General features: G+C 42.3%; 1 protein-coding gene across 2 annotated transcripts in view; it reads left to right on the forward strand.

The window, feature by feature from the left end:
- Positions 1-11,372, forward strand: part of LOC140188033 (uncharacterized) — a 46,598-nt gene extending 35,226 nt beyond the window's left edge. For both annotated transcript variants that reach the window (XM_072243934.1, XM_072243933.1), the window contains exons 5-7: positions 3,417-3,560; positions 7,022-7,098; positions 10,287-11,372. In XM_072243934.1, coding sequence (XP_072100035.1) covers positions 3,417-3,560; positions 7,022-7,098; positions 10,287-10,955 — 890 coding nt within the window. In that variant the 3' untranslated portion in view covers positions 10,956-11,372. The remainder of the gene's footprint in view (positions 1-3,416; positions 3,561-7,021; positions 7,099-10,286) is intronic.
- Positions 11,373-15,206: the final 3,834 nt, after the last annotated feature.

The following is a 15,206-nucleotide window of genomic DNA, read 5'->3' on the forward strand; positions in this document are numbered from 1 at the left end:
TTTACTATGGATACCCACATGAAAATGAATCTCAGGGCTGTATATATGGTGACACACACATAACTTGATAATAAACTTACTTTGAACTTTGAACTTTGACATTTTGGAAGGTCATACAAGTCGCAATACAGTGCAACTCCTTCCTTTAGTTTCAGAGGTGAAGACAACGAGCAGCATTGTTGTTTCTTGGGGCAGATAGGAACGCAGAGAATTCTGACCGGTTTCATCACCACCTGAGGTAGAGGCAACAATGCACAGCCTTCAAGGGGTTGGAGACTCAGCCACTCCATCATGGGCATGAGCCTCCCCACCATCAAGGGCACCTTCACCAGGCGATGTTCAAGAAGGTGGCATCCATCATTAAGGACCCTCACTGTCCAGGACATGCCCTCTTCTCATTGCTACCATCAGGGAAGAACCACTCATTGTTTTAGAAACAGCTTCTTCCCCTCTGACGACACATTTCTGAACGGACAATGAACCCATGAACACCACCTCACTTTTCCTCTTTGCACTATTTATCTATTTATTATTGTAACATTTGGTTTTTTTGTCTTATACTACACTGCTGCCAGAAAACAACAGGTTTCAGGACATACAGTCTGTCAGTGATAATAAACCTGATTCGGACATTACATCAGATAAAACCGACTCAAAAGACTAAATGGCCGCTTCCTGCTGCTGATTTTGTACACTTACCTGCACGTGAAGTCCTGTCGTGTATAACGTGGCTCAACAGGAAAGAATGCTGCTGTTAAATTAAGTAATTTAATTAATGATCTTTGATTGAAGCTAAGTGTGAAAGTACAGCTACTGTATATTACCTGCTATTTTTTTTAAATTAGCGAGTCATAGAGCACCACAACACAGAAACAGGCCCTTTGGCCCATCAATCCATACTGAACTACTATGCTGCCTAGTGCCATCGACTTGCACCCAGACTATAGCTCTCCATCCGTGTTCCTATGTAAACTTCACTTAAGCATTGAAATTAAACCCACATCCATCCCTTCCACAGTCATTTCGTTCCACATCACACTCTCACCATCCTCTGAGTGAAGAAGTTCCTCAGGTTCCCTTCAACATTTCACCTTTCACCCTTAAACTATGACCTCTAGCTCTAGTCTCACCCAACCTGAGGGGTAAGACCAGCTTGCATTAACCTTATCTATGCCCCTCATAATTCTGAATACCTCTATCAAATCTCCCTTCAATCTTCTACGTTCTAGGGTATAAAGTCTGAACCTATTCAATCTCTCCCTACAACTCAAGTCCTGGCAACATCTTTGTTCATTTTCTCTGCACTCTTTCAATCTTATTGAAATCTTTCCTGCAGGTAGTTGATCATAGCTGCATACAATTCTCCAAAGTTGGCCTTACCAGTATCTTATACAATTTCAACACTACATTCCAACTCCTGTATTCAGTACTTTGATTTATGAAGGGCAATGTGCCAAAAGCTATCTTTACAATCCTATCTACCTGCAGTGCCAATTGCAAGGAATTATGGATGTGCATTCTCAAATTCCTTCTGTTAAACTGCTCTCCTCAGCAGTGCCCTACCATACCCTGTGTAAGTCCTAGTTAGTCCTCCCAAAGTACACCTCACACTTGTCTGCAATAAATTCCATCCGTCATTTTTATCATCAAATTATTTAAGTTTTGTTGACAAGCCCAACAATTCTGTTGCCTTTTCTATTTTCTGAATATATTATACATAAAAGCATTTCAATTAAGCACTTGTTATAAATTTTGCAGTCAATGAGTGGACAACTACTTCCCTGTCATCTTTTGATGTTTGAATTTTATCTCCTTCAAGAAGCAAAGCCTCTGACCTAAATGATAATTGATGAGCTGCACTAACAACCCCTAAAGCAAGTTCAAAATTACAAACTGAACACTCACATGCCACGGTTACGAGCTGAAGTAGAAAACAATCAGACCGGTGATCACATCACAGAGTTTACTTGACATTAATAAATGGTTGAAATGTCCCTTTTGGCAGTTCTAGCATGATTTGAATTAGTCAGTTATATTCAGTCCTCTAAACACTGCCTGGCCAGAGGCAAAGGAATGAGATTTAAGGATTTAATTGAGTTTCTCTCATTGACAATAGTAGCTAAAAATGTCCTTGCAATACTCAGTAGCAATTCCCATTCCCATTCTGATATCTCAATCCATGGCCTCCCATCGATGAGCCCACTCTCAGAGTGGAGGACTAACACCTCTGGGCAGCCTCCAACCTAATGGCATGAACATCAATTTCTCCAACTTCTGGTAATTCTTCCCCCCCCCCCCATCTCTTTTTCTGTTCCCATTCTAGCCCTCTCCCTTTTTTCACTTTCTCCATTCCCCATTCTTGTTCATCTCTCATCCCTTCTCTTCTCCTCACCTGCCTATCACCTCCCTCTGGTTCCCCTCCTCCTTCCCTTTATCCCATAGTCCACTCTCCTCTCCTATCAAATTCTTTCTTCTTCAGCCTTAATCTCTTCCACCTATCACCTGCCAGCTTCTTACTTCATCCTCCATTCCCCCATCCACCCACCTTCCCCCTCACCTGCTCTCACCTATCATCTGCCAGCTTGTTATCTTTCCCCTCTCCTTCCCTTCTTCCCTCTTCCTTTCCAGTCCTGGGATACACAGTTTCAATCCTGACTCTGGGTGATATCTGTAAGAAGTTGGCATATTCTCCTTGTGGATTTTCCCTGGGAGCTCTGATTTCTTCCCACATCACAAAGGCATTTGGGTTAATGGGGTTATTGGACACTGTAAAAGTGAGAGAAGGTGAGTTAATGGGAATTTTGGATGAATAAAATGGAATGAATCTACACTCAGTGGCCACTTTATTAGGTACACCTGTACACCTGCTTGTTAATGTAAATATCTAATCAGCCAATCATGTGGCAGCAACTCAATGCATAAAAGCATGCAGACCTGGTCAAGAGGTTCAGTTGTTGTTCAGACCAAACATCAGAAATGGAAAGAAATGTGTTCTATGTGACTTTGACTGTGGTATGATTACAAGATGGTTTGAGTATTTCAGAAACTGCTGATCTCCTGGGATTTTCATGCACAAAAGTCTCTAGAGTTTACAGGGAATGGGTCAAAAAAAAAAGCAAAAAACATCCAGTGAGTGGCAGTTCTGAGGGTGAAAATGCCTTGTTAATGAGAGAGGTCAGAGGAGAATGGCCAGACTGGTTCAAGCTGACAGGAAGGCGACAGAGGAGGAAGGTAATAAAGTGGCCACCGAGGCCAAATTAGTGTTTGACAATGAGGCCGAATTCAGTGGGCAATGGTTCTGCCTCCATGGTGTATGACTATATGACCATCCATGTGAAAGAAAGTAATAAGAAAAAAAGTGGAAAAATAAAACATTATTGAGTAAATAAAATATTTTTCCATGTTTCCTTTGCCAGTGAAATTGAAAAAAGTGGCTGTTGAAAAAATTCAGGCAAAGTACATTGGTGAGGAGGATCCGTGGTCACAGATCACCTTGAATAGGTGCATCATTGCTGCTGCCGTTATTGTGGTTATCAGCATGGGCGTCCAGATGATTGTAGGTAAGTGTAATCACTGGGTGATACCTTTGGAATTCAAACAAAGTGTTAAGTAATGGATGGAAGGGGAGATCAGAAATAATGCTCGTCCCATTACAGGGAGGATGTGGGGTATTTGGAGAGGGTGCAGCAGAGGTTTACCAGGATGCTGCCTGGATTAGAGAATGTGAGCTATAAGGAGAGGTTAGACAAACTTGAGTTGTTTCCTCTGGAGGCTGAGGGGAGATCTGAAAGAAAATTATAAGATTACGAGAGGCAATGGATAGAGGAGACTGTCAGTCTTTTACACTGGGTGCATCTCACCCTAACCATGGACTTTTTACTCTCCTCCCATCCGGTAGGCGCTACAGTAGCCTCTGCTCCCACACCAGCAGGCACAGGAAGAGCTTCTTCCCTGAGACTGTGACACTGCTGAACCTCTCATCACAGTGCTAAGCAGTATTGCATCCATATTGTACTGTCTCAGTACTTTTATATTTGTGTGCTGTAGCACTTTTCTTATTTTCCAGTTATTTTGTAAATAACACTATTCTTTGCATTTCTGGTCAGATGCTAAATGCATTTCATTAGCTTTGTATCTGTACTCGGCACAATGACAATAAAGTTGAATCTAATCTAATATGTCAAGTACTAAGAGGTCATGCATTCAGGTGAGTGGGAAAGTGCCTAGGAGATGTACAAGAGATCTTTTTACCCAGACAGTGCTGAGTGCCGGGGGGTAGTGATAAAAGCAAAAACAACTGTGTCATTTAAGAGGCAGTTGGATAGACACATAACTATCTATCTAACAGCACGATGTGTAGCAGGGGTGGCACGATGGCGTAACAGTTCGCTATGGTGTAACACAATTATGGTGCCAGAAACGTGTCTGCAAGGAGTTTGCGCGTTCACCCCATGACTGTGTGGGTTTCCTCCGGGTGCTCTGGTTTCCTCCCACATTCCAAAGATGTAGCAGTTAGTAGGTTAATTGGTCACGTGGGTGTAATCGGGTGGTGTTTGCCGGAAAGGCTTGTTATCCCACTGTATCTCTAAATAAAAATAAAATAATATGCAAGGAATAGAGGTTTATGTGCAGGCAGAAGAGAATTGTGGTTAGGTTGAGTTGTTCTCCAATCCTGGCAATTTATTTGCAAACATTTCATCAGAGGAGACATCGTCAGTGTGCTATTGATTGCGGTGTGTCTTCCGAATGCTTGGTCTTTACATACTTTTCCATCACCTGATTGGATGTCACTTCAGAAACTCAGTTGTGATGTGGAGGAGGAAACCTCATCGCTGATTGGCTGGGTGGCAATCGTCCTGCGTTGTGGTCTGGAATTTTGCCCACATTGGCTCATAAATGCTTTTCCATAAACCATTCTGTAAAAAAACATATAGACCAAAATCCTAATTATCAATGCATGAAGTTCACCGCACAGCCAATAGGTGACAAGGTTTCCTCCCTACGTCACAATCGAGTTTCCAAACTGACATCCATCAGCTGATTGAAAAGTATATAATGGCCAAGCATACAGAGGACACAGCACCATCAACAGTGCTCTGATGATGTATTCTCCCATGATGATGAAATGTTTACAAATAAATTGCCAAGATCGGAGAACAACTCAACCCAACCACCGACCACCCGAGCTACACATCTTCCAAGTTACTTCCAGAAGAGAATTATTTAAATTTGGCATCATGTTCAGTACAGGCATCGTGGGCCCAAGGGCCTGTTCCTGTTCTATGCTCACAGTCATTTCTAATCTATGTGAACAGTGAAAAAGGGACTAACTCCTGCACAATGGATGTCCATTGTTACCAAGTATTTTGTTAGATGAAGTGTAGTCGACGATTGGAATGGACTAGGTAGTCTCAGGAAGAGAACATCACTGGAAAGAATGACACTTGTCAATTGTTTTTTGCCCACTGGGATCTGCATCAGTTGCACTGGTATGTCTGAAGTTACATTTAATCTAGACCAGATCATGGTGGGGATTATTACCAGATGGGTTTTTACGCCAGACCTTCGCATACATCACTGACACTAACATTTCAGTCCGGTTTCATTTAACTCAATTTGGTATTGGAGCTGGTTTATTTTTATCCCACAGAACGTAGAACACTACAGCACAGTACAGGCCCTTCAGCCATGATGCTGTGACGACATTTTAGCCTGCCCTCACATTAATCTACCCCTTCCCTCCTATCTGGTCCTCCATTTCTCTATCATCCATTAAGAGTTTCTTAAACGTCCCTAATGTATCTGCCTCTGGCATGGCATTCCGTGCACTCACCACTCGCTGTGTAAAAAAACTTAACTCTCACATCCCGTTATACTTTCCTCCAATCACCTTAAAATTAAGCCCCCTTGTATTAGCCATTTCTGCCCTGGGATAAAGTTTCTGGCTATCCACTCGATCTATGATTCTTATCATCTTGGTGACTCTATCAAGTCTCTGCTCATCCTCCCTCACTCCAAAGCAAAAAGCCTTGGTTCGTTCAGCCTCTCCTTATAAGGCATGCTGTCTAATCCAGGCAGCATCTTGGCTAATCTCCTCTACACCCTCTCTAAGGCTTCCACATCCTTCTCATAATGAGGTGACCAGAACTGAACACAGTACTCCGTGTGGTCTAACCGGGGTTTTATGGAGCTGCAACATTACTTCACGGCTCTTACACTCAGTCCTCTGACTAATGAAGGCCAACACATCACGCGCCTTCTTAACCACCTTATCAACTTGCACAGCCACTTTGAGGGATCAGTGGACGTGGACGCCAAGATCCCTCTGTTCCTCCACACTGCCAAGAATCCTGACATTAACCTTGTATTTTGTCTTCAAGTTCGATCTTCACAGTTTTCTGGGTTGAACTCCATCTGCCACTTCTCAGCCCAGCTCTGCATACTATGACTGTCCTATTGTAACCTATATATACTATATTATCCACCCCAACCTTTGTGTCATCTGCACACTTACTAACCCACCCTTCCACTTCCTCAACCAATTCATTTATAAACATCGCAAGTGTGAACAGAACTTGACACAACTAGATGGTGTCTACAGTTTTTGCCTCATGTAGAAACATAGAAAACATACAGCACAATACAGGCCCTTCGGCCCACAAAGCTGTGCCGAACATGTCCCTACCATTAGAACTGCTAGGCTTTACCCATAGCCCTCTATTTTTCTAGGCTCCATGTAATCATCCAGGGGTCTCTTAAAAGACCCTATCACTTCCGCCTCCACCACTGCCACCGGCAGCCCATTCCACACACTCACCACTCTCTGCGTAAAAAAACTTAACCTTGACATCTCCTCTGTACCTACTTCCAAGCACCTTAAAACTGTGCCCTCTCATGCTAGCCATTTCAGCCCCGGGGAAAAGCCTCTATTACTTTACGTATAACTTAAGTATGTAAGGTATTTATATCCATGTTTTCAAAAAGGCATCAGCTTCACCTAATGTAGGTGATCTGTTTGCAGGTATTTTTGATGTAGATGAAGCTTCAATATTGGTGTACACTGACAACAGCTTCCTTGATGATGAAGAATTAAAATTGGTAAGAATAACTCTACAATTTTACTAAGAAAGTAAAAGTTTATGTCTTAAGTTTTAAAAGCTCATTTGCAGATATCAGCCATGAACTGTAAGATATTAATTAATTATGGTCATATTGTCGTAGAACACTACAGCACAGAAAAGGGTTTTTCAGCCTACCTAGTTCATGCTGAAATATTATGCTGCTTAGTCCCATCGAACTGCACCAGATCATAGCCCTCCATACCCCCGCCATACACATGCCTGTCCAAATTTCTCTTAACTACTGTAATCGAAACTGTATCCACCACTTCAGCTACCAGCTCATTCCACCCACACACCACCTTCTGAGTGAAAAGGTCATAATGTATTGGTATACTCCGCAAGCTGATTTCTAGCAGAAAATCCTCAACGTGTGATAAATAACAATTTTGTTTAAATCTGAATTCTTAGTAAGTACCCCTGAACCTATAACAGACACAGTCTGGATGGGCCGAGGAGCCTATTTCAGTGCTGTACTGCTCTGTGATTCTCAAAAACAATTCACGCAATCAGGCTACTTATTAGAATTGAATTTTATTTCAGCACTTTTGATACCCTTCAGAATATTCATTAATTGATTAAGTAAGGCACAGGAGACTCAGGACTCACACCACCAGATTCAGGAACAGTTATTACCCCTCAGCTATCAGGCTGTTGAACCAAAGGAGGTAACTTCACTTGCCCCACCATTGAACTGTTCCTACCACCTATGGACTCACTTTCTTCATCTCATGTTCTTGCTATTTCAAAGTTCAAAGCTCAAAGTATATTTATTATCAAAATATGTATACATTATACAACCCTGAGATTCATCTTCTTTTATTGCTTATTTTTTATTTTTTTCTCTTTTATATTTGGACTGTTGGTTATCTTTTGCACATTGATCGTTCGTCCTGTTGGGTGGCGTCTTTCATTGGTTCTATTATGATTATTGGATTTACTGAGTATACCCATAAGAAAATGAATCTCAGGGTTGTATATGGTGACATATATATACTTTGATGCTAAATTTACATTGAACTTTGAACATTGATTATGGTTTCATCGAACCATTAACACATCACTTAAATAGAACACAACAGATGCAACAGTTCAAGAATCATTTCACAACCGCCTTTCCACCTGCTCAAAGGCAAATAAGTACTGGCTTCATCTGTGAAACCCCTCGAATGTATAAAACAAACACACAATTCCACCTAGCATATAACGTTCATTTTTTAGAAGAATGAGGGAGGATCTCATTGAAATCTACTGAATATTGAAAGGCCTTATTGGAATATTGAATATTGGATGTGGAGAGGAGTCTAGGACCAGAGGGCACAGCCTCAGAATAGAGGGACATCCATTTAGAACAGAGATAAGGATGAATTTCTTTAGACTGAGGGTGGAAAATCTGTTGAATTCATTGCCACAGAAAGCTGTGGAGGCCAAGTCATTGGGTATACAGTATTTAAAATGGAGCTTGATAGCTCCTACATCTAGTTTAACATCTGTAGTTGGGAAAATGCTTGAAGGTATCATTAAAGAAGAAATAGCGAGGCAACTGGAAAGAAATGGATCCATCAGGCAGACGCAGCATGGGTTCAACAAAGGCAGGTCCTGTTTGACAAACTTACTGGAGTTCTTTGAGGATATAACCATCACAGTGGATAGAGGGGAATAGATGGACATTATTTACTTGGATTTCCAGAAGGCGTTTGATAAAGTGCCACATAAAAGATTTATCTATGCATAAGGATGCATAGAGTTGGGGGTAATATATTAGCATGGACAGAGAATTGGTTAACTAATGGAAAGCAGAGACTTGGGATACATGGGTGTTACTCTGGTTGACAGTCAGTGGTGAGCGATGTGCCATAGGGTCAGTGCTGGGCCCACAACTGTTCCTGATATACATTAATGATCTGGAAGAGGGAACCGAGTGTAGTGTATCTAACTTTATTGATGACACTAAATTGAATGGAAAAGCAAATTGTGCAGTAAATGTGGAGAGTCTGCAGAGAGATATAGATAGGTTAACTGAGTGGGCAAGGGTTAGCAGGTGGAATACAATGTTAGTAAATGCAATGTATTCCACTTTGGAAGGAAAAATGAAACTGTAGATTATTATTTAAATGGTAAAAAAATTGCAGCCTGCTGCTGGGCAGAGGGACTTGGGAGTGTTTGTGCATGAATCACAAAAGGCTGGTTTGTAGGTGCAGCAGGCTATCAAGAAGGCAAGTGGAATATTGGCCTTCATTGCTAGAGAGATTGAATTTTAGAGCAGGGAGGTTATGCTGTGACTGTACAGGGTACAGGTGAGGCCGCACCTGCAGTACTGTCTCCTTACCTGAGGAAGGATATACTGGCTTTGGAGGCAGTGCAGAAGAGGTTCACCAGGTTGATTCCAGAGATGAGGGATTTAGACTATGAGGAGAGATTGAGTCATCTGGGACTGTACTCACTGGAATTCAGAGGAATGAGAGGAGATCTTATAGAAACATATAAAATTATGAAAGTGATAGATAAGATAGAGGCAGGAAAGTTGTTTCCACTGGTAGGTGAGACTAGAACTAAGGGACATAGCATCAAGATTTGGGGAAGTAGATTTAGGATGGAGATGAGGAGGAACTGCTTTTCCCAGAGAGTGGTGAATCTGTGGAATTCTCTGCCCAATGAAGCAGGAGACTACCTCAGTAAATATATTTAAGACAAGGTTGGATAGATTTTTGCATAGAAGGGGAATTAAGGGCTATGGAGAAAAGGCAGGTAGGTGGAGATGAGTCCATGGCCAGATCAGCCATGACCTTATTGAATGGCGGAGCAGGCTCGACAGGCCAGATGGCCGACTCCTGCTCCTATTTCTTATGTTATGTTCTTGATTAGTTAGGGCATCAAACATTGTGCAGAGAAGGCAGGAGGATGTGGTTGAGAGGGATAATAAATCAGCCACGATAGAACAACGGAGCAGAGTCGATGGGTCGAATGGCCTAATTCTGCTCCTATGTCTTATGGTCTTTTGGCCTTATTTTCTTCACGTTAAATTTCTGGTTCTGAAATCAAATAAGATGATTCTGTAAATTCAGTTGCATAGTGGTGATTATTTTCCTTCTACATTCTGCATCTTGCTTAAGGTAGTTAAAGGCGAAATATGTCAGGTAGCTATGACCATGTTTTTATTTTCATTAGGCAGAAAGGACTGCACTCAAGGATCAGGGACTGGCTGCAGACACTGAAGAATCTGTGAGTGAACTCAGGGAGTTGCCTCCTCAGAGCCCCGGCAGGCCTGAGCTGAAAAAGGCACACGGCACCCTGAAGGGAAAGGCGGGAGGCTGCAGAACTGAGGTGGACAATAAAAAGCAGATCTCTCCACACACTAAAGAGATCAGAAGTGTTAAAAGCGGTTATAAGCCAAGAGAAAAGGACTCAGAAACCAGGTACAGTAAGGACAGGAAAGATCATAAGATTGAGGCTGAAAAGAAGGACGATAAGCACTTCAAGAAGGAAGACAAACACAAGGCCCACCTTGAGCAGCACTTCAAAGACAGAGACGTCAAGAAGCTTTCCAAGGGCAAAGAGGGATGCGATAAAGGGAGTAAGCTTAATCAGCACCATTTTCCAAGACGACACGAGAAAAATGTTAAACAAAAAACATCTAGCAAACACCAAGGCCATTATGTAGACTTTGAAAAGCACAGGTACTTCTTCAAGCAGAATGGCAACAAAAAGCACGATTACAGAATTCATAAAGAGTATAATAAGTACCGGGTTGGCAAGCATGGTAAACATTATGGAATTGAAAAACTTTTTAAGAAGAGTGGCATGGGAAAACATTTTGGTAAAAATAAAATAAAGTAGAAAGCATGAATAGTTCAGTTCAAGGCCAAGCTATATACAATCATTTTGTGTCTAGAAATATTCCCTTCATAGAGTAAAAATTCTAAGCAGAAATGCTAAGTTATATTAGTGAAGTGTAACATTTTTAAGTGAAATACATTGCTGCTGCACCAAATAACACTCTCCTTGTAAAGAATAACGCTGGATTGTGAAGTTAAATTGTTTTTAATAAAATGCAGTCTCAAAGGTGTTTTAGTCATTTCGAAATGGAGCCGTTTGGGGATTAGAAACTGCAACTAATCTCCACTTTGGAACAAGCACTGAAGAAGGGTGGGAAACAAACGGTTTAAAGTTCTGTAGGCAAAACTACATCTATAGTATCATAAATTATACTACGGGTATGTGTTTTTGTGCTCTCACATTTTAATAGCGGATTAAACAAAGTATATATTCTGAGTAATGCCCCATTTCTCTTCCTTTTAGTTCACTTCTCTCATAGAATATAAGATTACAGGATAACATTGTATTGTAGTATTGGACGGCCAGTGGGTAAGAATAACTAGATGCTGCATGGTTCTGATAAGTGCACACTTACATCTCAAGGAGAGATGCAGGCAATAAATATGTGAATGATTTTATTTAGAGATACAGTGTGGAATAAGCTCTTCTGGCCCAACAAGCCCACCAACCCACCTATTTAACCCTAGCCTAACTACAGGACAACTTACAATGACCTATTGTCCTGCTAACTGGTGTGTGTTTAGAAGGTGGGAGGAAACCCACACAGTTCAAGCGGAGGAACATACAAACTCCTTACAGACGGCGTCAGAATTGAACTTCAAACTCCGAGCTCCAGTAGTTTTGTACTAACCAGTACACTACCGTGCTAAGTAGTCCACTTCCATTGGAGACTGCTGCACTGAGTGTGGAGGCCTGTAGGAGCAAGAGTGCAACCTCTCGAACTGAGAATGATGTTCTTCAAAAGGGTTGTCTATTGGTGCCTCCTCAGGTGCCTGTAGAGGCCGATCCGCAATCCAGATACTCTGGGGCAGTGTGGACAAGACTAAGTGGTGGCTGTGGTCAGTGGTTGAATCTTCTGCTTGTCCAGTGTCTCCTTTCACAGCTGCTGCTTGTTCTCTGCGGTACAGCAGAGGTCACTCTCAAGCAGCGCAGCTCCCTCTTGAATAGATTTCCTCCAGATTTAGTATCTATCGAGCGCAATGTCTTCCCAGGATTTTAGATGTAATATGGAATTTCTTCAGGCTGATTTTGGTGGTATCTTTGAAGCGTTTCCTTTGCCCGCCAGGGACTCACTGACCTTCCTTCATCTTTATCAGGTGCTCCCTGCACCTGATAAGTGGCCACTGAGTGTACGTTCACAGTCCTCTGTTGCTGTGGCCAACTCGGTTCAAGGTGTGATGTGCTGTGTGTTTAGAGATGCTCTTCTGCACACCGCTGTTGTGGCGCATTTGAGTTACAGTCAGCATGAATCAGTCTGGCCATATCCCTCTGACTTCTGTCGTGAACAATGAACTGATGCTCAGTAGATGTCTTCTGTTTCTCGTGCGATTCTCTGTAAACTCTAGAGACTGTTATGAATAAAAGTCCCAGGAGATCAGCAGTTTCTCAGATATTCAAACTGCCCCGTCTGACACCAACAATCATTCCACAGTCAAACCCATTTCGATTACATTTCCTCCCCATTCTGATGTTTGGTTTGAACAACAACTGAACTTCGTGACCATGTCTGCACGTTTTTATGCATTGAGTTGCTGCCACATGATTGGCTGATTAGATATTTGCACTAATGATCAGGTGTACAGCTGTACCTAATAAAATGGCCACTGAGTGTACACGGGAATCAAGGCGTTCACTTCGGTAATGGTGACCGTGAATGTGAACAAGCTGAATTGGTTTAAAAATGTATATGGTTCGGCAAAATTCTCCGAGGGAAGGGAAGGGAAGTTCCCACCCTTACTGGGTCCGCCCCGTCATTATGTGTAGCACACAGTCCTGTATTTGTCCATGTGGAGTGGAGAGCGAGATTGTAAATCTGGCACTAGCAGAGGATGTTGGAGATCATGATAGTGGAGTGCCACGGTAGGGGTGAGGGACAGGTGGCAGAGAAGGAGTGGAAGGTGGGGTGGTGGCGGGGTGCAGATACACGCAGCCCCGAGACACCAGGCGAGGTCATTTGATTCCAAACAATTGGTTTATTGATCATTACAGAATATCTCTCTGGTGCTTCCCACTCCCTCCCCTCTCCCTTCCCCTTTTCCCAACCGTGATTCCCCTCTCCCTGCCCCCTTCCCACTCTCAGTCCACAATAGAGACCCAGATCAGAATCAGATTTATCATCGCTCACATATGTCACAAAATTTGTTTTTTTATTTGCAGCACATAAAATTTCTACAGTACTATGCAAAAGTCTTAGGCACCCTAGCTACAGTATATATATATATATGTGCCTAAGACTTCTGCACAGCATTGTAAATGCAGCTGAAATGTCACTGTTGTCCACACATCCCAGAAACAGATAAAAAAAAGTTATCACTTTGTGCTCTTGAAGGATTATATAATGTCATTTCTCTTTTCATTGCTTTCTGTAGGTTCAGTATGAGACAGAAATTACTGACTGGGAAAAACTGCACTCCAAAACAACATCCTGAAACACCTCTAAAGCAGAGGTTGATAGGTTCTTGATTAGTCAAGGTGTTAAAGGTAACAGGGAGACGGCACGAGAATGGGGTTGAGAGGTATAATAAATCAGTCATGATGGAATGACTGGGCTGAATGGCCTAATTCTGCTCCTATGTCTTACAGTTTTATTCAAAAACAAAGATATTTATTGGAAGCATCATCATCATCATCATCATCATCATCATCATCATCATCATCATCATCACCATCACCACATCATCACCATCACCACATCATCATCATCATCACATCATCATCATCATCATCATCATCATCATCACCACCACCATCATCATTCATTATCAACAACATCATCATCATGTGCTGTGTCATATGACGTGGGCGATCATGGTCTTTCACCATGATTGTTCTTGGCAAATTTTTCTACAGAAGTGGTTTGCCGTTGCCTTCTTCTAGCCAGTGTCTTTACAAGAGAAGTGATCCCAGTCATTATCAATATTCTTCAGAGATTGTCTGCTCAGCATCAGTGGTCGCATAACCAGGACTTGTGATATGCACTAGTCGCTCATACGACCATCCACCACCTGTTCCCATGGCTCCACATGACCCTGATCGGGGAGGGGAGCTAAGCAGGTCCCTTGCCCTGCAGACTAGCAGAGGGAAGGAGCACCTTACTCCTCTCTTGGCCACCCTGCCACCTGATGGGTTGCATTACATGAGAAGGATCACAACTGTGCCACAGAGAATGAGTAGCAGCTGTGAAAGGAGAGACTGAACACCCCGCCATGCTTTATGTTTAAAAAAGGCAAAACAAAAAAGGAAAAAGATAGACCTATAAAATGGTGACGAGAGCAAGGAAGAAGAGAGAATTATGATGCTGAGTTAGCTCTCCCGAAAAATCTTAAAAGCCTTTCAGAGAGAATAAGTAAGAAGATACCAAGTTTGTGGGTCATGACATTTGCCAACAAAGACTTTACTTAACATCATTGGTGTATATCATGTGCCCGCTCAGCTGCACCTGACCCACAAGGTATTTTGTCCCAGTTTCCCTTGGAATCACCATTTGGTTATGTGATAAGAGGTCTCATTGGCCAATCTGACCTCTTCTCCTAAGACACCAAGTCTTTCCAAACAGCAACAGATCTTTCATGAAATACAAGAGAAGAACATAGATTGCAATTCAGTGTGGAGTTTGAGATCATCGACCCAGGATATTAAGGAACTGAGGGCAATAAGACTATCAGTACAGCAACACATGAGAAGATGGTGGAACTCAACAGGTCTGGCAGCATGGTCAGTGTTCCCTACATCAGAACTCAGTAATGGACATCAGCAATCTGGACTCTGGGGTCCAAATGAGAGGTCTCAAACCAAATTGTCAACTGTTCATTTCCCTCCTTTTGGGCACCACAGAAGTGTAGCAGTTAGCACAACGCCATTACAACTCGGGGCGTTCTGGAGTTTAGAGTTCTGAGTTTAGAGTGCCGGCTGTAAGGAGTTTGTGCGTTCTCCCCATGAATCACGTGGGTTTTCTCCGGGCACTCTGGTTTCCTCCCACAGACCAAAGAAATACAGGTTAGTAGGTCAATTGGTCATTGCAAATTGTCCTGT

This window comes from Mobula birostris, chromosome 26 (genome assembly GCF_030028105.1).
Source record: "Mobula birostris isolate sMobBir1 chromosome 26, sMobBir1.hap1, whole genome shotgun sequence".
In the NCBI taxonomy this organism is placed as follows: Eukaryota; Metazoa; Chordata; class Chondrichthyes; order Myliobatiformes; family Myliobatidae; genus Mobula; species Mobula birostris.